Source organism: Myxocyprinus asiaticus, chromosome 10 (genome assembly GCF_019703515.2).
Source record: "Myxocyprinus asiaticus isolate MX2 ecotype Aquarium Trade chromosome 10, UBuf_Myxa_2, whole genome shotgun sequence".
Taxonomy (NCBI): domain Eukaryota; kingdom Metazoa; phylum Chordata; class Actinopteri; order Cypriniformes; family Catostomidae; genus Myxocyprinus; species Myxocyprinus asiaticus.
The window spans coordinates 29,947,792-29,974,201 of NC_059353.1; the positions used below are offsets into that span (position 1 = coordinate 29,947,792).

The 26,410-nt window shown below is 39.3% G+C and overlaps 1 protein-coding gene across 10 annotated transcripts; it reads left to right on the forward strand.

The window, feature by feature from the left end:
• Nucleotides 1-26,406, forward strand: LOC127446799 (uncharacterized). Of its 10 annotated transcripts, none has more exons than XM_051708028.1 (23): nucleotides 77-223; nucleotides 6,947-6,984; nucleotides 7,693-7,797; nucleotides 8,140-8,172; nucleotides 11,836-11,969; nucleotides 12,047-12,087; nucleotides 12,362-12,444; nucleotides 12,601-12,623; nucleotides 12,760-12,824; nucleotides 13,027-13,112; nucleotides 17,138-17,163; nucleotides 17,337-17,392; nucleotides 17,582-17,667; nucleotides 18,061-18,083; nucleotides 18,200-18,270; nucleotides 18,694-18,764; nucleotides 18,991-19,019; nucleotides 19,344-19,375; nucleotides 19,479-19,504; nucleotides 19,659-19,749; nucleotides 23,525-24,052; nucleotides 24,968-25,039; nucleotides 25,371-26,406. In XM_051708028.1, exons 2-23 carry the CDS (start codon nucleotides 6,979-6,981, stop codon nucleotides 25,457-25,459), a joined length of 1,776 nt encoding a protein of 591 aa, XP_051563988.1. In that variant the 5' UTR covers nucleotides 77-223; nucleotides 6,947-6,978; the 3' UTR covers nucleotides 25,460-26,406. The 10 variants fall into 10 exon arrangements, with proteins under 10 accessions (XP_051563981.1, XP_051563983.1, XP_051563984.1 ...); XM_051708026.1 differs by having other exon boundaries at nucleotides 110-223; nucleotides 6,950-6,984; XM_051708029.1 differs by having other exon boundaries at nucleotides 110-223; nucleotides 6,950-6,984; nucleotides 8,143-8,172.
• Nucleotides 26,407-26,410: the final 4 nt, after the last annotated feature.

Sequence of the window (26,410 nt, forward strand, 5' to 3'; positions counted from 1 at the left end):
AATGTTCCGGAAGATGTTACCCTCCTTGTAAGCAAAGGAAATTGAAACTTATGCTACTAAACGTAATCGATTGTAATGTTTATACACATAGCACAACATGGGATCGGGTCAGTATCGATTATCCTCCAAAATCATTTGTGTACTGTGTCAGAATTCAGACGAAAACGAAATCACCGGCGCTCTTTCATCTAAAGAGAACATTTCAGCACACCAAAACTGTTTGGTGAGTGAATTTTCATATGGATCTCTCATGAACAAATAAACAGCAGTTTTATTAGTGGTGCTTGGTGCTAGACATGAATGATGTGTATTACTTTCTTTCTTCTGCTGAAAACAAACGAAGATTTTTAGAAGAATATACATTTGTGTGGTCTTTTGGTCTATACAATGCCAGTGAATGGTTACCAAAACTTTGACGCTTCAAAAAGCAGATTAACAAGGGAGCATATCTGTAAAACTCCAGTGGTTAAATCCATGTCTTCTTAAGCAATCTAATCGATTTTGAGTGAGAACACACAAAAATATAAATTATTTTTCACTGTACATCTTGCCATTTCAGTCTAGGCACGATCATGATTTCAAGCTTGCTTACACTTCCTAGTGTTTGAGGCATGCACAGTGCTCTAGATTATGCTAGGAAGTGTAATCAAGTTTGAAATCATGATCGCAAGGAAACTTCGTTCAAGATGTACAGTGAAAAAAGAGTTATATTTTGGATTGCTTCAGAAGACATTGGGTGCATCTCAAACAGTATATCGTCGTGAACACAAATTCGGGGACTGGGACACTTGTGACTCAATTATCTGTGACACGATGACGAGCTCGTACATTCAAGCGCAGCTGTTATTAATCAGCACCATCGCTGTATAAATGACACTATCTTTGATTTTAGTCTAAGATATTCAAATGTACATTGTTATGAAATATAAATTACATTAAAGAAATAAAAAGATAAAGGAGTGTATTTTTAACCTTCTTTTAACAACTCTAATATTTAAAAGATTGTTTCATTACAAACAACAATCGAGACAGCCCTTAAAGCTGCACTATGGTGATGGTGTAGTGAGCTAAAGCACAAAACTGGTAATCAGAAGGTTGCTTGTTCGATCCACACAGCCACCACCATTGTGTACTTGAGCAAGGCACTTAACTCCGGGTTGCTCTGGGGGAATTATCCCTGTAATAAGTGCATTGACTGGTTAGCAGGTCCCTGTTAGCACCTGCTGGTAGATGCTGGAACTACACTACCCGATTGCAAAAAGCATGTTTCTCCATAGACAGCCATTCAAAAGTAGCTGTGTTTTATGACTAAATAAAAACATTTCAAAGAACCATTTCAATTTAAATTCTTTCAGTACATTATAGCACATCGTCAGGTGATCAGTCACGTGACACCCGATCCCAGAACTGAGCGCCCATGAGCAAAGATGACAGCCTCCATTTTCCTCATTTTCTGGGAACCCTGCGCTAGCTGAGCGCAGTCATAGAGATGAGTGAGGATGCTAATGGCTAGCTCTCTCCAGGTAGGGGTGTAGATTCCAGAGGGGATCCCCCCCCCAGTAATCAAAACAAGTACAAGCCCCCCTAATATTTATACCATGATTAATGGAAACAAGTAAATGCTTCATGCTGCAACCCCCACCCTGTCAACGAAATCACTGACGAAAATTACGTGCTAGTCAGAATATGCGTAACTTGCGTTGTGAATACGCGGTTTCCATAAGAAACACGCTACACGCAATTTAATATCCTTTCACGGAAAATGAAAAAGTCTCTAAAGCATGAATTCAGAATACAGGCTAACTTCTAAAAAGTAGCTTAATACTTCTGTCTATGTAGGCCTATGTATGTACATTTATACTGTATGTTTGATACATGTTTACATTAGAAAATGTAAAAAAAAAAAAATTCTAAATATTTGATAAGTTTGGTCTGTTACAGTTTGACACTTTATCCATTTTGCACATCATCATGTAAAATATATTACTTTCGTTAAACTGACTAAAAAGTAAAACTGACTAAAATTAATGACATTTTTAAAGGACATTTTCATCAAAAGATTAAAACTGTGACTAAAATGAAAAAATTAATAAAAAATGAACATGGCAGTTGATAAAGCAAGTGAATGTGAGGGACTCGACATGGAGACGAAGGTAGAATCCATATGCAGGAAGTTTATTACAGCAAACAAATCCAAAACACAGGGTAGAGACGTAATCATAGAAGCAGGCAAAGTAGTCGTTATCAAATAATCAGGCAAACAGAGCAAAATAGTAATCCAGAAATCAGTAATCCAATAAAGCAGGCACAATGGTCATAACAAGAAGGCAATGAAACAGGCAATGGGGAAAAACGCTTGGTAAGGCAGTGAAACTGGCAATACTTCGCAAAGTAACAATGGACAGGCATGGCTATTTATGTAGTGCAAACAGGAAGTCACCATAGAAGCAGCGGCTCAATGTTAATATTCGGGAGAGGGCTCCCTCTGGCAGTCGGCCGAATGAATACCAGCCTCATTCGTTACAGAACCCCCCCCCCCCCCACCCCGTGAACAACTCCAGGTGTTCTCCATGGTCATGGACTAGACGATTCGGATGCCCTTGGTGAAAGTCATGAATCAAGGATGGATCCAGTAAGTCATTGGCAGCTACCCACGGTCTCTCCTCTGGTCCGTAACCTTCCCAGTCCACCAGGTACTGCATCTGGCCCCCTCTACGATGCGAGTCCATGATCTCTCTGACCATGTAAGCAGATGATCCGTCAATCTCCAATGGAAGAGGAGGCTCAGGATCTGCGGTTCCGGGGCCAGACGTTGGGTGGACCGGTTTCAACAATGACAAATGAAAGGAAGGAGATATGTGGTAGTTAGCAGGAAGCTCCAATCGGTATGTTACATGATTGATCTGTTTGAGAATTCTGAACGGATCAACATACCTGGGGCTGAGCTTCCTGCAGTGTAGCCGCAACTTGTGATCACGTGTAGATAACCAGACCCTCTGACCTGGCTGGTAGTCGGGGTGGGGACGCCTCCATCGATCAGCTTGGATTCGTTGTGTCCGGATGGCCCGCTGCAGTCTGACGTGGTGCTGTCCCACACCTGCTCGCTCCACCTGATCGAATCATCCACCACTGGCACCATAGAGGTTCACCTGACCAAGTGAACATAGGAGGTTGGTAGCCCGGCACACATTGGAAGGGACTGAGTCCAGTAGAGGAGTGAGTGAGTTCTGAGCATATTCTGCCCATGGGAGGAAGTCGCTCCACTTCTGTTGTTCACAACTGCAGTAGGACCTGAGATATCTGCTATCTCCTGGTTCAGCCTCTCCACCTGTCCGTTTGCTTGAGGATGATAACCAGATGTGAGGCTGACGTTGATGTCTAGCTGCTTGCAGAAGGCCTGCCAGACTCTGGAGGTAAACTGCAGTTCCCTGATCAGACACTATGTCTGCTGGCAAACCATAGATCCTGAAAACTTGCTGGAACAGAGCATTAGCGGTCTCCATGGCAGTGGGTAGACCTTTCAAGGGGATTAGTCTGCATGACTTAGAGAAACGATCAATGATAACAAAGATGGTAGTATACCCATTGGAGTTTGGCAGATCTGTGATGAAGTCAATGGACAGGTGGGACCAGGGTGTCTGAGGGATAGGCAGTGGCTGTAGAAGGCCGGCTGGCAGTTCTCTGGTGGTTTTTGACTGTGCACAAACTTGACATGCCTTAACATATGCAGTGACATCATTTGAGTGAAGGCCACCAGAATGAGTTACATACCAGTCTTATTGTCCTCTGGATACCAGAGTGTCCAGTGCTGAGGAAGGTATGGATCCATTGGATCATTCTCTGGCATAGAGTGCATGGTACATACCGTTTTGTTGGGGGGCATTCTGGTGGTGCAGGGTCTGTCTGTTGGGCTCTTTGGATTTCTTCCATGATGTCCCAGCTTATGGGTGTGATGATGAATGGAGGTGGTAATATGAATATATTGAGGTGTATTGTGAGAAGGATCATAGCGACGGGAAAGAGCATCAGCCTTGCAGTTCCTATTGCCAGGGCGGTAGGTGACTGTGAATTGAAATCTTGTGAAGAAGAGTGACCATCGGGCTTGTCTAGGATTGAGTTGTTTTGCTCCCTTGATGTATTCAAGGTTTTTATGGTCAGTGATTACTTGGAATGGATGGACAGATCCTTAAAGCCAATGGCATTGAGAGAGAACCGCCCCGATGCCACAGTCTCATGCATCCACTTCCACAATGAATGGTTGGTTAGGATCGGGATGCTTGAGAATGGGGGCGGTCGTGAAACTTGTCGAGGGTTTCGAAGGCCTTTTGAGCAGAGTCACTCCATGGTAGTTTGGATGGTTTCCCTTTGAGCAATGACGTTAAAGGGGCAGAGATGAGACTGTAATAATCTGGCAATAATCTGACCATTGCTTTAGCTCACCCTGTTTCCAGGAGATGACGGGATCGTGGATAGCCAGCCATGGATGACCCAGGATGAGAATAAGTTTGGGTGAGTTGATGACAAACAGAGATATGGTTTCTGTGTGAAATAATCCAATACATAGTGTCACTGGAACAGTTTGGTGAGTGATGCCTGTAATGGATGCATTATCCACAGCAGTGATGTTAATGGTGGGTATGCAAGGTACTGTTGGGATATGGAGTTCTTGTACAAGATCTTGATGAATCAAATTTACAGCGGCCCTTGAGTCGACGAGTGCAGAAACACATTTCAATTTATCAAAGGAGAGTTCGATGGGAAGAGAAAAACTGTGGTGTATGGGAGAGGAAATATTCTTGATACTCACATTTGTTCTAGAAGTTTGATATTTCTTGCTTTTGTGAGGGCATGCAGAGTTTCAATGACTCCTTTCACCACAGTAGTAGCACAGTCTCTCTCTATGACGACGATCACGTTCTTCATCAGAAACTCTAGTACAGGTGATCTGCATCAGTTCAGGAGCTTCGGAGCATGCCAAGACTTGACTGTGGACTGATGGTTGTGACTTGGAGCTAATCCTTCAACGTGGTGAATTTCGCAGCAAATTATCAATCTTAACAGCCAATGAAATGAATTCAGTTAGCGTTGAATTCTCACCCTTGTATGCAAATTCGGCCTGCAGATTATGGTTCAGTCCCTCTCTGAACACAGTCTTGAGTGCGATCTCATTCCATCCACTTTGGGCTGCTAGTGTACTGAAGTGTATGGCAAAGTTAGCTGCAGAATGTTAACCCTGGCGTAAATGAAGCAGCTGAACAGAGACATCTTTACCTCCCTCAGGATATTCAAACACTTCATGGATCTGGGAAGCGAAGTAATCGAACAATGTTTGAAGTTGTCTATCATTCTCCCAAACAGCTGAGGCCCAGTCTAATGCTTTTCCAGTAAGTAAAGTCATCATGAATGCACAATTCTTGGAATCCTGGCTGAATGACTCTTGTTGATTGGAGAAATATATTTTGTATTGATGTAAAAATCCCTTACATTTCTCAGGTGAGCCATCAAACAGGTGAGACATTTTCAGGAAGAGCAAATCTTACCGGTGTAGCTTGTGGGGATGGAAGATAGCGGATGTAGTGGGTGAGGTTCTCATTCGCAGCTCTTAGGTTGTTCAGTTGCTCTTGGTAACTTTTGAGAAGTTCGCTCTGTAAACATAGGCAGCTTAGAGCTGAGTAACTTCCGCTGGATTCATTGGTGGCGAAGTATTCTGTGAGGGACTCGACATGGAGGCGAAGGTAGAATCCATATGCAGGTAGTTTATTACACACAGCAAACAAATCCAAAACACAGGGCAGAGATGTAATCATAGAAGCAGGCAAAGTAGTCAGTATCAAGTAATCAGTCCAAACAGGCAAACAGAGCAAAACATTAATCCAGAAATCAGTAATCCAATAAAGCAGGCACAATGGTCATAACAAGAAGGCAGTCAAACAGCCAATGGGGAAAAACGCTTGGTAAGGCAGTGAAACTGGCAATACTTCACAAAGTAACAATGGACAGGCATGGCTACTTATGTAGTGCAAACATGAGTCACCATAGAAGAAGCGGTTCAATGTTAGTATTCGGGAGAGGGCTCCCTCTGGCGGTCGGCTGAATGAATACCAGCCTCATTCATTACAGTGAAACTGTAGGCCTAATAACATTGTAAACTAAAAACATAAAATGAGCAATAATGGGGATAAAATATACTTTATTAAACATGAAAATAATATGTACAAGAAGTCAATTTCAGAAGTCATACGTATTAGTAAACATGCACAGAAACTTCCTCTGACAACGGATTGCGATCGGTAAACACACGAGTAATGTTCGATTCATAAAAGCATTACCCCTACCAGACAACATACTGTATCTAATTCCAAGCATTATAGCAGGTAAACAACTTCGCCAAACAGATAACAGATAAACATCCATCCAGACTGCAGCAATGCCATCCTGAACTGTGTGATTGTGACTGACTGAACTGAACAGCGTCCTCAGCCGGAACACATGACAGCCGGCACTTCTTTCCTGTGTTTACGGACATGACGTCATGATGCAAAGAGGACTGACATAAGCCAGCGATTTCGTGCCAAATCCGACCCAACAGCTCAAAATACAAATTATTTTTATAGGCTTACCAAAATGAATCAGAGTAAGGTAAGGACATTGTTTTGAACACTGATTGTTTATGTACTTAATCAATAATGGCAATTTGTATATTTCTAACCAAAAAATCTCACATAGTGCAGCTTTAAAATAGCCTACTCCCTAATCGGTGCCCTGACTACCGAACTAGGGAGCTGATTGAGACACACCCATTGATTAAACCAATAGAGTCTTATGGATTACTTTTATGCTGACTTTATATGCTTTTTGGAGCTTCAACGACCTGATCAACATTCACTTGCATTGTATGGACCTACAGAGCTGAGATATTCTTCTAAAAATCTTTGTTTGTGTTCAGCAGAAGAAATAAAGTCATACATCTGGGATAGCATGAGGGTGAGTAAATTAAGAGAGAATGTATTATATTTGACTGAAATAGTTGTTTGTTCTTAGTTTTGACATCAGCTATGTTCATTGGGGTGTTGGATTTTATGTTGTTTAGTTAATGTTTTGTGAATTATTATGTCAAGTGTGTTACCCTGATGGTGTTTTGTTCTTGTGTGGATGACACTGAGCACTTTCTAAACATATTTACTATAAGAGTACATTTAAAAGTACAAAACAGTGTAGTTTTTTGTATTTCTGGTACATGAAGATGATATAATTTAACAATATATATGGTTGTGGACTGTAAAATATACAGGCACCAAATTGCCATACTGTAATTCCTGAAACATGGTGACTGTATTTTTTACAGTAAATTTCTGCCATCTACAGTGTAGAAATTACAGTGTTGAGGCTTTAGAGGAGGCTATATGATATGGGCTTGTAATCAAGCACCTAGCAACCATTCAGAACAGCCTAGCAACCACTTGGCAACACCCTGGCAGCCACCAATAACATAACTACTTTCAACATACCTGTTGTCTAAGTATAATTTCTGTCTGATTTATCCAATATTGGAACGTGTTTATACCTGTCTGCATTACACAAGCAATAAAGGGTGTTTTACACTGTAGCATAAGTGAATCGTTTCAGACAGGAAGTACACAATTCTGGAGAAAGGCTTGTCAGATCCATGTGTTCATTTTACTGTGTCCTCAGTTGTATGCATCAGGGATCTACTGCAAGAACTCGCCCACCTATGACGACCTGTTTGGATTTGCTGTAGATGATGTAAAGAAAGAGCTAAGGAGAGGAAAGAGATTAGTGCGTATCTGTTAAAACGCATGCACAAACACACTTTCAATGTCTTTGAAATGTCATCATTCGCATCCAAGTTTTTAAATGCTATAGATATATAACAGAATATAATTACAAGTAGGGCCTTATATTCACCTGGTCTGGGACAAAATTTTAATGGTCCATACATTTAACATTTTAATTACAAATTGATTTGTCAGATTTTTTCAATGTTAAAATACCTTCTCCTACTCGAGTTTACAGTAATGTGTAAAGACATCTGTAAGTAAGCCATTTTTAGGTTGATGTCCTGAGAAGTATAACTACTATGGCTTTCTTTTTGTGAAAACCTCGCCCTGTTTGTTATAGCAGCTCAAAATACCAACATTGACTCAACAAATGGTGAGTTTGTCTACCTGCTTGTACGACAGTGTTGGGTAAGTTACTTAAAAATAGTAATCTGCTACAAATTACTAATTATTTCTGTAAAATTGTAATCAGATTACTTTTTATTTCATTGAAAAAGTAATCACATTGCTAATTACTTTACTTTTAAGTTACTTTCTAAACACTTTTCCACTCAACAAATTAGAAATAATGTCTATATTTCTTCCTTGCTCATTGTTACACACAAGTCATACACTAAGCACCTCATATTTCTCCATCACAATTGACTCATTGAGGGGCCACAATTAATGTATTCTACATAAATAATACACTCACCGGCCACTTTATTAGGTACACCTGTACATCTACGTATTTATGCGATTATCTAATCAGCCAATTGTGTGGCAGCAGTGCAATGCATAAAATCATGCAGATACGGGTCAGCAGCTTCATTTAATTTTTATATCAACCATCAGAATGGGGAAAAAAATTTTATCACAGTGATTTGGACCGTGGCATGATTGTTGGTGCCAGATGGGCTGATTTGAGTAGTTCTGTAACTGCTGATCTCCTGGCATTTTCACACACAGTCTCTAGAGTTTACTTAGAATGGTGCCAAAAACAAAAAACATCCAGTGAGCGGCAGTTCTGTGGACGGAAACACCTTGTTGATGAGAGAGGTCAGTGGAGAATGGCCAGACTGGTCCAAAAATAGGTAGGTGTACAGGTGTACCTAATAAAGTGGCCGGTGAGTGTATTGTACAAATAAGCACAGCCCTATAATGTACTTCAAAGTAAATAAATTTATTAGTGCTGTCAGTCGATTAAAATTTTAATTGCGAATTAATTGCATAATTTTTGTAGTTAATCTCGATTAATCGCATATTTTGAAAGTGCTGAAATTTGACACTATATACAGTGCATCCGGAAAGTATTCAAAGCACTTCACTTTTTCCACATTTTGTTATGTTACAGCCTTATTCCAAAATGGATTAAATTCATTATTTTCCTCAAAATTCTACAAACAATACCCCATAATGACAACATGAAATAAGTTTGTTTGAAATCTTTGCAAATTTATAAAAAAAAAAAAAAAAAAAAGAATCACATGTACATAAGTATTCACAGCCTTTGCTCAATACTTTGTTGAAGCACCTTTGGCACCAATTACAGCCTCAAGTCTTTTTGAGTATGATGCTACAAGCTTGGCACACCTATTTTTGGGCAGTTTCTCCCATTCTTCTTTGCAGGACCTCTCAAGCTCCATCAGGTTGGATGGGGAGCATCAGTGCACAGCCATTTTCAGATCTCTCCAGAAATGTTCAATCGGGTTCAAGTCTGGGCTCTGGCTGGGCCACTCAAGGACACTCACAGAGTTGTCCCGTAGCCACTCCTTTGTTATCTTGGCTGTGTGCTTAGGGTCGTTGTCCTGTTGGAAGATGAAACTTCGCCCCAGTCTGAGGTTCAGAGCGCTCTGGACAGGTTTTTATCAAGGATGTCTCTGTACATTGCTGCATTCATCTTTCCCTCGATCCTGACTAGTCTCCCAGTTCCTGCCACTGAAAAACATCCCCACAGCATGATGCTGCCACCTCCATGCTTCACTGTAGGGATGGTATTGGCCAGGTGATGAGCGGTGCCTGGTTTCCTCCAGACATGACGCTTGCCATTCAGGCCAAAGAGTCTGAGAGTCCTTCAGGTGCCTTTTGGCAAACTCCAGGTGGGCTGTCATGTGCCTTTTACTGAGGAGTGGCTTCCGACTGGCCACTCTACCATACAGGCCTGATTGGTGGAGTGCTGCAGAGATGGTTGTTCTCCTCTCTCCACAGAGAAACGCTGGAGCTCTGTCAGATTGAGCATCAGGTTCTTGGTCACCTCCCTGACTAAGGCCCTTCTCCCCCAATCCCTCAGTTTGGCCAGGCGGCCAGCTCTAGGAAGAGTCCTGGTCGTTCCAAACTTCTTCCATTTACGGATGATGGAGGCCACTGTGCTCATTGGTACCTTCAATGCTGAAGAAATTTTTCTGTACCCTTCCCCAGATCTGTGCCTCTATACAATCCTGTCTCGGATGTCTACAGACAATTCCTTGGACTTCATGGCTTGGTTTGTGCTCTGACATGCACTGTTAACTGTGGGACCTTATATAGACAGGTGTGTGCCTTTCCAAATCATGTCCAATCAACTGTAATTTACCACAGGTGGACTCCAATCAAGTTGTAGAAACATCTCAAGGATGATCAGTGGAAACAGGATGCACCTGAGCTCAATTTTGAGTGTCATGACAAAGGCTGTGAATACTTATGTACATGTGATTTTTTTTCATTTTTTATTTTTAATAAATTTGCAAAGATTTCAAACAAACTTATTTCATGTTGTCATTATGGGGTATTGTTTGTAGAATTTTGAAGAAAATAATGAATTTAATCAATTTTGGAATAAGGCTGTAACATAACAAAATGTGGAAAAAGTGAAGCGCTGTGAATACTTTCCGGATGCACTGTGTATGTGTGTGTGTGTGTGTATATATATATATATATAATATATATACTTCTCGTCAAAATGTATTTATTTCCATCTTAGGAAAACAATATGTAGCAATAATTGAAAGAATTAGTCCTCACATAGGTTGCATATTCATTGCAATGGGCATTAAATTTCTTAAACTCTCATCCTCCACAATATTAATCTGCTGGTAGACTGTGACTATCCCCTTTGTTACAGCAATCGTGAAGCTGCATTCATGATTCGCGTCAGAGCGTCAACACCAGCGTCGAGCGAAAAACTTGATTTCTGTCACAAGTCCCATCTGGGCTTTTTTTGTATATCAAATAGCGCTAAGAGCTCCTTTCTCCATCATTTTATCACTGACAGGGAATTGCTGTCAGAGATTCTTTTATTTAATTAACAACAACTTCAGAGGCTCTATCATAGGAGAAAGCATAATGGTCAACTTTAGTGTGTTAAAACATTTCCACCCATAGAATGTCTATGGGACCGCCGCATTATGCTGTTTTATGTTAAGCTTGTAGGTAGAAGGGCTCTGGTGCTGTGGCATGTGCTTCAGTGTAATGACTCCGGGCAGACACATTACAAAGTTTCCGCCCTTCACACCAGTGTTTATGCTGTATTAACCTGTTGATGTGCATGCCTGCCCCCCCACCAAAACTGATGTCACTTTGCTTGAGTTCACATTTACTATATAGTCTAGTCAAAAAAGAGTTAATAATGTTGACAAATTATACAGATGTATAATTTGTCAACGTTATGAACAATTTTGAACAGAACACTTTATAGTAAATGTGAACTCATTTAAATAAAGTCAAACCCATGGGTGGGGTCAATGAGCATCAACAGGCAAATCCATTTATCGCAATTAAGAAAAATGTACGGATTACACCCAGCACTGTTGTCTAACCAGTGATAGATGTGGCGAGTTTTTAAGAAAACATATATATACATATATTTTTTTTTATTATTATTATTTTTACAAGAATTAAAAAATAGTTAGTGGCACACAAATTACATTAGCTCTTCACCATATGCACATGTAATTATTCTGTATTACTCAGCGCAGTGTATGTAATTACATGTATGAAATGAACACTGCAATGTAAACTGACCAAACAGTTGTATTCTGGTGGTCTTACTCCATTCTAATTGCTTTACTGTTAAATACAGAAATGCTCACACTGTGGGAAACCGGGTGCTACAGCAGGATGTGATGTAAAGCATTGTAAGCACTCGTTCCATTATCCCTGCGCCATAGAGGTCCATGGCAGACCTGTTGAAGACAGAGCTAAAGGCAGTTATATGTAAGATGAAATAATCTCTTATCACTTTATATTTCAGATACCATCATTACATGAAATAATCAATATTTCCTTTTTAGATTGTTCTGTAAAAAGCATGATCCACAAACCAAAAGAACAAGTAAGTGTTTACTGGTAAAATGTTGAATTCAAACACAGTGAATTTGATAGCAATGTGAAAAAGACAAATTTAAAAAACAGAATTACATCTGCATAGATCAGCACTGAAATGTGATTCCTTTAGCATACCCTTCTGTCTCGGGTTGTTAGTTTGTTTATTATCTAAGTAAGCAAAACTTCTAAGGTCATCTAATTGAAAGTTACCTAAATGAATTGGATTTATTTTTAAAATAAGTGTAGCAAGACTACGTTGTTGGCGTTTGTGTGTTTGATAGGTTCAGTAAATGGGTCCTCAACTTCCAGTCCCAATCCCCCAAGATGTGGATCAGCTGACATTCATGGACGAAAGTTTAAAAAAGTCAGCACGCACACACACACAAAACTCTAGCTTTCCTCTTCATAAACACATACATTGACTTTTCGCTTACCACTTTACAAATTTCAAAGATACTGTATACTGGTTATAAAGTGAAAGCTGATATTTTCTGTGTTCTCTTTCTTTATTTAATGACAGAGTAAATCCAGTTCATCTACAGGGTGAGAATGCAGTGTGTGTGTGTGTGTGTGTGTGTGTGTGTGTAGCCTCAACTTTTTTAATACCAGAATATTGTCACAAATAATAATTACAAATAATGTGATTATTACAGATGGTCTTTTGTTTGTCCTCATTCAGGTCGTCAGAAGTGGAATTGCCCAGACCGAAGAAGAGGAAGTCATCTGTAGTGGTCATAGATTCAGGTGTTTGTATAATTTAAAAGACCCAGTAATACAGTAATACCTGATAACCCAGTTCAGTTACAGCTAGTAGAGTGTTGTTTATCGGTCAACAAAAGAATAATAGATAGCCCTTTGCATACCAATGACAGATATTGTAATTACAATCTAAAGGAAATTGGACTATTACATGATTACATGACCATTACATGTGTCTTTATCATAGATGATGAAAATCAGTCTCGCATTGACTCCATGTTTGTTCAAGTCGAGTCAGATCTAGACGACAGTACACCTCCAAAACAGCACAATGTGAGTTTTCGTGACTGTTCAGTCTGTTTCTGTCTGTGAACACACCAAGCTTCATAGCTTTAAGGTAAATTTTACATTGATACTGATTTACGGTGGAATACTTATGTCATTCAAAGGGGAATCAGATAAAATAGTAGTATTATTTAATTAAAATACTCTTTTGTTAATGTGTATCTTCAAGTTCACAATTTTATATAAACATCCAGTAGGTGATTTAGATTCATCAAGTAAATCGTCAAAACTATAACTTGTCACAGACTACACTGCTCGCACTTTGTTATGTGCAGCCAGTGAGGACAACACAATTTAAACAGTTTATATACAGTTGTGCTCAAAAGTTTGCATACCCTTGGAGAATTGGTAATATATGTACCATTTTTAAAGAACACATGAGTGAGCAGGCAAAACACATTTCTTTTATATCTTATGGGATTCATATTCAACTGTACGTTATTACAGAATGGCACAGTCATAAAACAAAACATGGCAACAAATAAAAAAATGAAATGACCCCTGTTTAAAAGTCTGCATACCCTTAGTTCTTAATACTGTGTATTGCCCCCTTTAGCATCAATGACATTGTGCAGTCTTTTGTAATAGTTGTCTACATTTACATTACATTTATGCATTTGGCAGATGCTTTTATCCAAAGCGACTTACAGTGCCCTTATTACAGGGACAATCCCCCTGGAGCAACCTGGAGTTAAGTGCCTTGCTCAAGGACACAATGGTGGTGGCTGTGGGGATCGAACCAACAACTTTCTGCTTACCAGTTCAGTGCTTTAGTCCACTACGCCACCACCACTCACTTGGGGTCTATGAGGCCCCAAATTCTTGCAGGTGGTATAGCTGCCCATTCGTCTTGGCAAAATGCCTCCAGGTCATGCAAAGTCTTTGGTCGTCTTGCATGAACCGCACGTTTGAGATCTCCCCAGAGTGGCTTGATGATATTAAGGTCAGGAGACTGTGATGGCCACTCCAGAACCTTCACCTTTTTCTGCAGTAACCACTGGAGGGTCAACTTGTCCTTGTGCTTAGGTTCATTGTCATGCTGGAAAGTCCAAGAGCGTCCCATGCGCAGCTTTCATGCAGAAGAATGCAAATTGTCTGCCTGTATTTTCTGATAACATGCTGCATTCATCTTGCCATCAATTTTCACAAGATTCCCCGTGCCTTTAGAGCTCACACACCCCCAAAACATCAGTGAGCCACCACCATGATTCACAGTGGGGATGGTATTCTTTTCACTATAGGCCTTGTTGACCCCTCTCCAAACATAGCGCTTATGGTTGTGACCGGGTGTATCAAATCTCACCGGTTTATGACACAAAAAGAATTAAAAGCTAGCAAAGTGCGCAGAGCTCGTCGTTCACACGGCCGACCCCCACATGGCACCACCAAAAGTACCAATTTCTTTCCATAAGAGCAAAATCTGTACATTATTCCACAACATTAAATTCACCTGCCTAATATCGTGTAGGTGTCAAAACAGCTCTGACCTATCGAGACATGGATTTCACAAGACCTCTGAATGTGTCCTGTGGTATCTGGCACCAAGACTTTAGCGGCAAGTCCTATAAGTCCTGTAAGTTGTGAGGTGGGGCCTGCATGGATCGGACTTGTTGGTCCAGCACATCCCATAGATGCTCAATTGGATTGAGATCTGGGGAATTGGGAGGCCAAGTCAACACCTTGAACTTTTTGTAATGTTCCTCAAACCATTCCTGAACAATTTTTGCAGTGTAGCAGGGCACATTATCCTGCTGAAAGAGGCCACTGCCATCAGGGAATACCGTTGCCATGAAGGGGTTTACGTGGCCTGTAACAATCTTTAGGTAGGTGGTACGTGCCAAAGTAGCATCCACATGAATGCTAGGACCCAAGGTTTCCCAGCGGAATATTGCCCAGAGCATCACACTGCCTCAGTCTGCCAGCCTTCTTCCCATAGTGCATCCTGCTGCCATCTCTTCCATAGGTAAATGATGCACATGCACCCGGCCATCCACATGATCTAAAAGAAAACATGATTCATCAGACCAGGCCACCTTCTTCCATTGCTCCATGGTCCAGTTCTGATGCTCATGTGCCCATTGTAGGAGCTTTCGGCAGTAGACAGGGGTCGGCTATGCAGACCCATATGCAGCAAGCTGCGATGCACTGTGTGTTCTGACACCTTCCTCTCATGGCCAGCATTACATTTTTCAGCAATTTGTGCTACAGTAGCTCTTCTCTGGGATCGGAACAGACAGGCTAGCCTTCGCTTCCCTTGCGCATCAATGAGCCTTGGGTGCCCATGACCCTGTCACTGGTTCAACGGTTGTCCTTCTTTGGAACACTATTGGTAGGTACTAACCACTGCATACCAGGAAAACCCTGCCATTTTGGAGATGCTGTGACCCAGTCTTTTAGCCATCACAATTTGGTCCTTGTCAAAGTCGCTCAGATCCTTACGCTTGCCCATCTTTCCTGCTGCCAACACATGAAATTCAAGAACGGGCTCTTCACTTGCTGCATAATATATCCTACCCCTTGGCAGGTGTCATTGTAATGATATAATCAATGTTTTCACTTAACCTGTCAGTGGTTTTAATGTTGTGGTTGATCAGTGTGTGTGTGTGTGTGTGTGTATATATATATATATATATATATATATATATAAAAAAAAAATTTTTTTCACTTAGAACAAATATCACGAGTCTCTCAAGATTCTGAAGGAAAATGCTTATTTCGGTAAACAAAGTAACATAATTTACTAGAGGTTTTGACAAAATGATCTCTGCTTCAATCTATGCAAAAATGCAATAAAGTTGTAAATCAAATATATACATTTAAAATGCCCTAAGTCCACAAGAGGGCACAACAAATACATTATAAACCAAACAGTACCTTGTGATTATTGCAACAAAAAAATCTTGTTAAAAAAACTGTATAATTAAAAAAAATCTATTTAACCTGTTTCTCACATGCTAAGTAAAAAGCAAAACGAGCAGAAAAAAGCTTCATTAACAGTTCTATGTTAACTTGGTATTGCACTTGTAAGCAAATATGCAATAAAACACTGTTATTTTACAAAAGTTTTTTTTAAAATAAATATTAACAATTTAAATTAAAACAATGAGGCCTTCAGTGTTTAAAAGCAGCCGCCTGCGATCAAACAGCGCACGGGTAGCGAATTAAGTCAGATCATGGTAATGCCAGTATTTTTGTAGCATCGATGGTTATTAAAATATTGAACAGAGATTGTTATACTCCTAGCTAATCATGGCTACACCCTGCAGTTTGTAAACCACTATGCTGGACAAACGTCTTTGGCCGTTGCGTTTTAGTTTATTCAGTGTCTCATGCAGGAGCGCTGTGTTTTGTAGATGCCATATAAAGTTTATCAACATTTTAAAATGCGTATTGAAGTGAATTTTTAATTTAAATTTGACCGCCTTACAAAGGCATGCCACTGGAACGTTAATATACATTGCAGAATTGTTGTCATTTAGAAATGAGATTGCGTGGTTGTCTGAATCAAGATCGTGATCTTTTAACAATTAATTGTGCAGCTGTATATACTGTATATATATATATAGTATATTGTCTTTTTATTATTTTGTAAAATACAGTCTTTTCATCTCATTATATATAACCACAGGGCAGTGGTGGCTCAGCGGTTAAGGCTCTGGGTTACTGATCAGAAGGTCAGGGGTTCAAGCCCCAGCACCGCCAAGATGCTACTGTTGGGCCCTTGAGCAAGGCCCTTGACCCTAACTGCTCCAGGGGTGCCGTATCATGGCTGACCCTGCACTCTGACCCCAGCTTAGCTGGGATATGTGAAAAAAAGAATTTCACTGTATATGTGCAAACGTATAATGTGTGATAAATAAATATAATTATACAGCCTTCTGCTGTGTGTATTAACACTGAATAGCAAGAAACACTGATTCAACAGCAGATTTGATTTGACTGATTTGACAGTGTCTTGCAAAATGGTAGCAATACAGTATGTTATGTATCTCACTTTTCACTTTTAATTACAGTCAACTCCTGTGGCTGAGAATACAAGGTATGTTTACTTATAATCACTCATTAATCTATAGAACTATTAATATATTAATCTGTTTCCTTATAAGTAAAGATCCCAGTATGAAACATGTTCTAGAATGATATTTTTGACTATGACTTTAGCCACTTTATCCAGTGTACTAACAAAATACTGACAAAGATGTTGTCTGTAAGATTTGTATTTTCTCACGGCAGGCCCTGTGAAGAACTCAGCACATCGACAACCACAGGTACAAATGAACACTATCTGTGTGTATGGCTTTGAAAATAAAGAGGAGCATTATTTTTCATTTCTTACTGTAAAGAAACAAAATCACATTTTTTCATGAACTGAATGGGAATGACACGGGTATTGAGTTCAACTGTGAAGAAGAGTTTCTAGCATGAGATACACATTGGTGTTTGTTTGTGTTTGTTAGATCCAGTAAATCGTGCCTCGACATCTGGTCTGAATCACACTACAAATGGTGGATCAGCAGACAGATCAGGACAATTGCATGGCAGGGTCAGCACACACACTCACAATCATGTATCAGCTTTATTCTCATAAACACTTGATGTTTTCTGCATACATTTTCATCATTATTGGTTTGTACAGTGTAAAGTCAAGTTAATTTGGACAGAAAAGCACAAACAACTTTGATCAGATTGAAAATCAGGTTGCTATAACCCTGCAAAACACTGTCTGGTTCCATTGTATTCAAGTTTACACTTCACTTTATAACCGTCAATGTTAATAGAATATAATAAAGCGGAATACACTATAGTAGAATAGATCATATTTAAATTGTAGGTAAAGCTATATAACATAGATGAGATAATTGTTTACATGGTATAAATAAATTATACATAAATGTTTCATATTCAGAGATGATAGACCTTGTTTTTTTATTTACAGAGTGAATTGTATTTACCAACAAGGTGAGTGCAGTGCCTGTGTACATCTGTGCCCTAATGAATCTAACCTATCATCACAGAATATTGTTAGTTGAATAATCACAATGATAATAGATAATGTTGTGTTTGTGTTCTTTTAGGTCACCAGAAGTGGAAACACCGAGAAAGAAGAAAGCAAAGTTGACTTGCAAAAAATTTCTTGCATACTCAGGTGTTTATTAAAGTCACAATACAAAGAAATGCCTGCTAACCCAACCCCTTTAAGGTCTACATGAGAATATGAATTACAGATATTTCGGTAACATTTTACAATAAGGTTTCATTTGATAACATTAGTTAACATGAACTAACAATGAACAATACTGTTACAGCATTAATTAATATTGGTTAATTTTAATTTCAACATAGTAATACATTTTTAAAATCAAAAGTTGTATTTGTTAACATTTGTTAATGCACTATGAACTAACAATGCACAATTGTATTTTTGAATGCTGTAAAGAATATTTTGTTCATTGTTAGTTCATGATACCTAAGCTTATTGGAAAGTGTTACAGATATTTCTTGGTCTGCATAAAATAAGCTATTGTCAATATATTGTCATCATTTTGAATAAAGTATGTCTTTGTCATAGATGATGAAATTCAAAGCAGCACTGACCCTGTAGTTGTTCTGGAGAAGTGTACGCCTCCAAAACAGCACAAAGTGAGTCTCAGATAATAACATTAGACTTTTTAAAATGTGTCTATATGCACCAAGTTTAATACTGTAGCTTCATGGTAAACTTCACTAGAACTGCTTTAGTTTAAATCTATTTAAATGAAACACACCCTGTTGAGTGCCTAAGGATCTATAAAAATTAAAGAAGACAATTCCAGTATGTTTTAACAGTTTTTGAGTAATATAATGCCTCTTGGTTAACCTTTAATAGCAGTCAACTCCTGTGCCTGAAAATACAAGGTATGTTGACAAATTTCCACTCAAGTTTTAACTAGCACAAAACATATACTGTAACTAATGTACAGTGCATTGACAACGTGTATCTTTAACCCTTACAAAACTGTACCGTGGTAACCATTGTTTCTGCCTTAGTACCATTGTTACTGCAGTTTTTTTTTTTTTTTTTTTTTTTTACTAACATAATTATGCTGCATTCACAAAGTGTCAGATTTACTGTAATTATGGATGACAACTCGATTGTCCTGAAGACAGCAAAATATTTAATCACTGCATCAGTTCCTTATTTCACCTCTGTATATGCTCTTGCAAAATGTCTCACTGCAGGTCCTGTGAAGAATTCAATCCATCAACCACAGGTACAAATGAACACTATCTGTTAGTGAGTCTTTGAAAATAAAGGAAAGAGAGGCATCATTTTTCATTTCATACTGTAAAAAAATATAATCTCATTATTTACAGAAGCTGATGGTGATGACATTGACTCAGTGAGTCCATCTGTACAGAACACATCTCCCTCATGTCCTGTGCTGTAAACATTACAATCCATTATAATACTCTATTCATCACAATCACTCTTAACTTACTGTAACTGCATTAGTAAGCTATATAATTGCTTAAAGTACTTTTTCCCTTTCTTAGGATGTGTCTCAGTGTTTATTACCATCTGATACTTACCATGTCACTGTTCCATGTACTATTATTATGGATTCAGGATCTTCAATGGAATCAGGTACACACATTCTCTCTTTTCCTGTCTCATTGCTGACATAGTTGCAAATGGTGTGACTCTGAGTGGCAATCAGTGCTCAAAGTGGGAAAAATGTTTACACCGGTATTCCCCTTGTTGTATATACTGTATACAGTATATTGGGGCGAAGGATAGGTTTTGGATTCCTACGGTAGATGTTTTAAGTTTAATTTTTGTTATACCATGTATTTTGAGAGTAAAGAGGATTTTTTTACCTTACTGCACACATAAGGAATAGCCGTTTTTCCACACAATTGTGGAAACTATACCCGTTCCGATGCATTTGCAAGGTTTTTAGTTTTACGGACACAATATACAGTATATTAGGATTGCTAAGGTTAATTTATTTGACAAATTCATTATTAATTAAATGTTATAAATATGTATTAATCAATTATAATTAATAAATTATGCTTTTAAAATAACACCCTTTGAAATGTATTTGATGCATTTAAAATAATAAATAATTAATTTGACATTAACTCTTTAAGCTAAGTTGGAAATATCTCAATGAGTAGAATACAACCAGCACATTTGTTTTACTCACAGACAAAATTATAGCGAGTAATAGCTAAGTATATGTCTCTGAGATATGTGTTACAAGTAAAAAGGTGTTGCTTGTATGATGTGTTTTCACTAATAACTTCAAGAAAAATTAACAGAACATAAAATAACACATACCATTACTTAGAGGAGGGGATTCCCGTTAAAATGAGCCCACACCTAATGTAATCGGATGCATAGATTATTAGATCATCCACATGAAGCACAAAGTGCACACAGCACATATTGCGCTATCTGGCTAAAAACACGTTTGCTTTCCTGGATCAGATGACTTCATCGAAAATGTTGTAAGTTGTCCAGCGTCATGGTACGCTAAACCAGTCGTATTAGGATTCAGATCGATGCAACCCTAGGTGAAAGTCATCCATATATGGGCAGAGAGGATCATTCACTCTAATTACATATGGCCAACAGGAGATGGTTCTAAATACATGACACATACTAAGTAATGGCAAAAATGACACAGAATGGAACTGAATGAGATCTCGTTTCTCATGCTTGCATGCTTTGGAGAGAGAGCATACCTTTAGTCATTGTTGTATTTGCATGTGTGCAATTATTATGTTTTATTTGTTTGGACACTTTTTTGGACACTAGGATAAATTATTTTAGTTGTAATTGTTTTTGTTTTTTTGTCACATCAAAAGTTACAGGTGACATGATTGGGAATAAAACTAGATATATAATGTCAAATCAGAAAAATAAAAAAAAACGTTAATTTTTGGCTAAAGTTTTTTTGTGATTTTTCTGCAGTTTCTTATGCTGAGAGTCTCATAATTTATCATAATTTATTTCATTTAAAAAACTGTAAAAGTTTTCTTTAAAATTATACCAAACAATTGCCCCCTCTTTGGTTTTTTGTAGAGTTATAAGCCTTTACTTTTGGGCATGCCACTGAAACTGGAAATCTTTAAAAACACCTTCAGAGGTTAAAGGGTTGAAATGCTTTCTTTTTTTTTTTTTTGTCATGATCCTGCCATTTTGGTCTTGTTTTATTCTTGTTATGGCGGGATTATGACAGTTTCCTCCACCCATCTCTCAGGTTGTCTCATGTGCTTGTGTTTTCCTCTCTCCCTTGTGTTTCCCCAGGTGCTGCTCAGCAGCACAATCAGTGTTGCTATGGCAGTGCAGATTAGCGCTGCTTGTGATTATGCGCAGCACCTGTTTTCATCCTTCCTTTCCCTTTATATTCTCTCCTTTGTCTTGTCTGTGCTGTCGGATCATTTTGTTCCCTTGTCCTGTCGGTTTGTCATGTAAGTTCCTTGTATTTCTGTTTGTTCCCGGTCAGTTATCATTTGTTCTGTTTTTGTCTTATTTCTTCTCCCTCGAGAGAGTTTTTGTTTGTATTTTGTCTGTTGTTTAATTTTCTCCATCGTGAGAGTTTTTGTTTCTCTGTTTACTTTGTTTTGTTTAATAAATATTTTAGTTTATCTAATTTCTGCATTTGGGGTCCTCATTCACATTAAAAAACCCTGGCATAACGATCTGACCAAACTGAACCCAGCAGGAATGAGTTCTTTTTTTTTGCCTCAATTTCCCCTCCATGACTTAGAGCCACGCAGGTCGAAAGGCTCTTTAAGCTTCGGCAGGGGAAAAAGTCAGTGAGGGAGTATGCTGTTTAGTTTTTTGGTGCTATCTTCGGATTTGGGCCACAATCAGACCAGTCATATGCAAACTTTTAGGGCTGGTTTGAGTGAGCCCTTAAGATCCTGTGTGCCTCATTGGGAATTGGGCATTCCAAATTGGGAGAAAAAGGGGAAAAATCCCCCCCCCCCCCAAAAAAAAGATCCTGTGTGCCTGAAGAGGGTGGAGGAAGTCTTTCTGCCACCATCAAGTTTGCGATAAAGTGGGATGAGTTCATCTCAGCTTGCGCTTCTGAAGACTTCCTTCCTTCCTTCATCCCAGCCCGAGGATAACATTGCTCCCTCAAGGGGGCCTGGGTAGCTCAGCAAGTAAAGGCGCTGACTACCACACCTGGAGTCGCAAGTTCCAATCTAGGGCGTGCTGAGTGACTCCAGTCAGGCTTCCTAAGCAACCAATTGGCCGGTTGCTAGGGTGAGTAGAGTCACGTTGGGTTAACCTCCTTGTGGTCGCTATAATGTGGTTCTCACTCTCGGTGGGGCGTGTGGTGAGTTGTGCATGGATGCCACGGAGAATATTGCGAAGCCTCCACACACGCTAGGTCTCCGCGGTAACGTGCTCAACGAGCCACGTGATAAGATGCGTGGATTGACGGTCTCAGACGTGGAGGCAACTGAGATTCATCCTCCGCCACCCGGATTGAGACGAATCACTACGCCACCACAAGGACTTAGAGCGCATTGGGAATTGGGCATTCCAAATTGGGGAGAGAAAAAAAGCATTGCTCCCTCACTGGCAGTGGGCGCCTCTCAGGCTTCTCGACGCCGTCGTCAGAGGAAGCACGCTGCCGACTGCCAGGAGGCGGTGGCCGTTCCTGCTGCTGACTGCCAGGAGGTGGTGGCTGTTCCCGCTGGCATGGCCAGTGTCCATGGCCACAGAGGCAGTTCTCCTGCCGGTTGCCAATGCTCACGGCCACGGAGGTCGTTCCCCTGTCACAGCCTGTGCTCACGGCCACAGAGGTTGTTCCCCTGCTGCTACCAACGGCCACGGAGGCTGTTCCCCTGTCGCTACCAGCGCCCTCGGCCACGGAGGCCGTTCCCCTGTCGCTACCAGCGCCCCCACGGCCACGGAGGCCGTTCCTCTGTCGCTACCAGTGCCCACAGCCACAGAGGCCATTCCCCTGTCTGTATTTTGTCTAGTTGTTTATTTTTCTCCATTGTGAGTTTTTGTTTCTCTGTTTACTTTTGTTTTGTTTAATAAATATTTTAGTTTCTCATTTCTGCATTTGGGTCCTTATTCACATTACAAAACCCTGACATTTTTTTTACTGTTGTGTGTGTGACTTCTAAAACGTCTTTGTTACATACAGTATAACACATAAAGGAACTGAATCCATTAAGACTTAATGCACTACATTTTGAAAGGAAAAAAATGTTTAAAGCAAATTGCAGCAAATTAAAAATGTGAGATTATTCTTTATGCATGCTTACCAACTCCTAAACATCACGGTTCTGTGAAAAGCATTGCACAGAATTGCCAGTCTAGTGCAGTAGTGGCAATAGATTTGTTTATTCTCTCTCTCTCTCTCTCTCTCTCTCTCTCCGCCTTTCAGAGACTGGTCTAGAACCTAGTTCACCTTCCATCCCTGCTGCTGTGTGTACCTCACCTGGGTCTGTTGTTGCATCTAAACATGGGGAGATGCCACCCACAAAAATAACCTCCCTAGAATCCAATGCTCCAACCACCAATCCTCATGTCTCAGGTTCTGCTGACCCTACACCACACCAGGACCATTCAAGCGATGTTCCTTCGTGTCAGCCAGGGTCTCCCAACCATTCAAGCTCAATTGCAAGCATTCCAGCAGCATTACCTTCTGCAATACAACCACTCCCGGCATCTGACATCACAACTGATCACCTACCAGAACTTTCCCATCCGCAAGGGGCGTCTACCCCACCTGATTGTCTCGCTGCAGCAGATGCTTGTAGTGTGGATGCCATGGCAAGCTCAGAGTCCAGTGCCACCATATTCTGGGCTAGATGTAATGAGGCTGGATGCATTAAAGAAATCTTCTCTGATATTCTGTCTCAGCTGAGCAGCCTGGGTGAAAGAGTACATACACAAGAAGCCAGCCACAAGGGTGAGAAGCAAATTTAATCAGTTATATAACATAAGTTCATCCAAATATGAAAAGGTAATTTTGTTAAAAACATGTATGACATTTTTCCTTGTGGAACAAAAAAGGAGAAATTTTGAAGAATTGTATTGGTCGTTTTTTAAATTTTTTAAATTAATTTCTTTATTAAAATGCAAGGTCTTTCAAGCTTTCAAAAAGGATGCATACAAGTATCATAAAGTGGTCCATATGACTTGTGCGCTATATTCCAAGTCTTCTGAAGTCATACGATAGCTTTGTGTGAGGACAAGTGTCAACAGACCAAAGTTTAATTCATTATTCTCTGATAATCTTCCCCTCCAGTGAGCTGTTAAAGTTGTAGTGAACTGCCTTGACGAGTGCAGTTTTCTTTGGTGTTTTGATGTATAGCCTACTGAAACAGGAAGTTGGAGTGGGACATGTTGAACAGCTCATCCTTTTTTTTAATTTTTTATAGCCAATAGGCTTTTACATCTCAAAGTGGCAAAGTCACATACACAAACACATGTACGGCTTTCCACCGTGCTGCTCATTCCAAAGTCGGATAGCGGTGAAACTTAATCTCAATACCGGCTCACTTTTCCACTGTTTTGAAAATCGATCGATGATGTAACTGACAACATTAATACATAACCAGCCCACAAACACACATGACACATCACAATCATTGTTTACAAGTCTTAAACATAGTTTAATATCCAAAGTAATTGTCAACATATTTTTAAATCACAAATTTGTGTTCCACGAAACAAAGAAAGTCATACAGGTTTGGAACAACATGATGGTAAATAATGAAAGAGTTTTCATTTTGAGGTGAACTGTCCCTTTAAGTTCTTCATCTCTGTAGAAAGCATGTTTTTTTTTTATACAACTGTAAAATCGCTATTAAAAATTCCACAGACTACAATGTTGCGCTGAAAGTACTGGAGGCATCTGGACGGCTACCAAGGATTATTACTCAACTAGAACGAGGTACATTATTTAGGGTACCTTTCTTTGTTACCACCATAGACATTTTCTCTATAAAAGAACTATTGAACTTGACCATTTTTAATGGGGGACATGTCACAGCAATAAATTGCATAAAGCATTTTATTAAAATGCACGGACTGTGAAAGCATGATATTTTAATTTCATTTAAAAATAAAAATGATTTTGCATTACACACTAAACAGTTTAATCTATTAAGTGACTAAGGTTTAGTACTAAGTTTAGTGTTCTGTTAATGATATTAGTAGCATGGGGACACACATATCACACCGTTTTTTGAGAATGACCTTACGTTGCTGTTTGTGTTTTCTAGACTTGGAGAAGCAGGAACAGGATTTGCAGAGGAAAAAAGCAGCACTGAGGGATGCCAGAGCTGTACTGGGTGTTCAAAATCTAATCTAACAGTATTCTGCTGCATTCATCTTATTTCAAAGTAGACATGGCACAAAGTGAGCTATATGACACAGTAAGATAGTGGATATAGATATATGCATTATCATAATGTTACATCACCTAATTCATATTCAAGAGACAAGGTGATAAGGTTTATAATGTGTTCTCCCCTCCCCACATTTCTACTAAGTTTTTTTTTATTTGTCAGAATTTCATCATTTTTAGCTTAGTGACTACAGTTTTTAAAAGGGGAACAGGGACTACATGCATTTTTTAATTGGTAGGACACCAGTTATCTTAACGCAGTAACAGTTGTCTCTTATACAGTATAAGGTTCCACTGTCCATATGTTTACAAAACTCTTAACTTTGGGTTTAAGTAGGATTAACTTTTAATTGGATTACCATTTTGAGACATAAATCTCTTGAAAAGGGTTTATATACAAATTTACATACATATATTGATATTTTATTATTATTATTGTACCTGTAGTTTATCTTGGGCACAATGAGTGTTTGAATAGAATAATTCACCCCGAAATGCAAATTCTGTTATCATTTACCGACAAAATATGCACTGAAAGTGAATGGTGACAGAGACTAATATTTTGCCTAACATGAGGGTGAGTAAATGATGACATAATTTGCATTTTGTGGGAACTATACCTTTAAAGGGGCATTCAAACGAATTGGTGTGGGGGAAAAAATACACCCTCTCGAAATATCAAAATAACCACTAGGTGGCAGCAGACACCTATGACGAGCAACAGTTTTCAGTGGATCGCCAAAAAAGCTTAGGCAATAAAGGCCAAATGTTCAGTTACTGCACATTCATTAAATAGTAACTCCCACACATTTTATCCAAGATGGAAAATTTCTCCAGAATATGAATTCTAACTAAATGAATCTATGCTGTTGTCTGCTTAATAATAAATAGATACACTTGCTTGCTCTCAACATT

What these genes read in the sequence shown, in the direction of transcription:
- LOC127446799 (XM_051708021.1), top strand. Translation starts at nt 98, where the DNA reads ATGGGATCGGGTCAGTATCGATTATCCTCCAAAATCATTTGTGTACTG. An exon ending in AAAATTTCTTGCATACTCAG is followed by an intron (nt 18,271 to 18,693) that starts GTGTTTATTAAA and finishes TCTTTGTCATAG; the next exon opens with ATGATGAAATTCAAAGCAGC. An exon ending in AGGATCTTCAATGGAATCAG is followed by an intron (nt 19,750 to 23,524) that starts GTACACACATTC and finishes TCCGCCTTTCAG; the next exon opens with AGACTGGTCTAGAACCTAGT.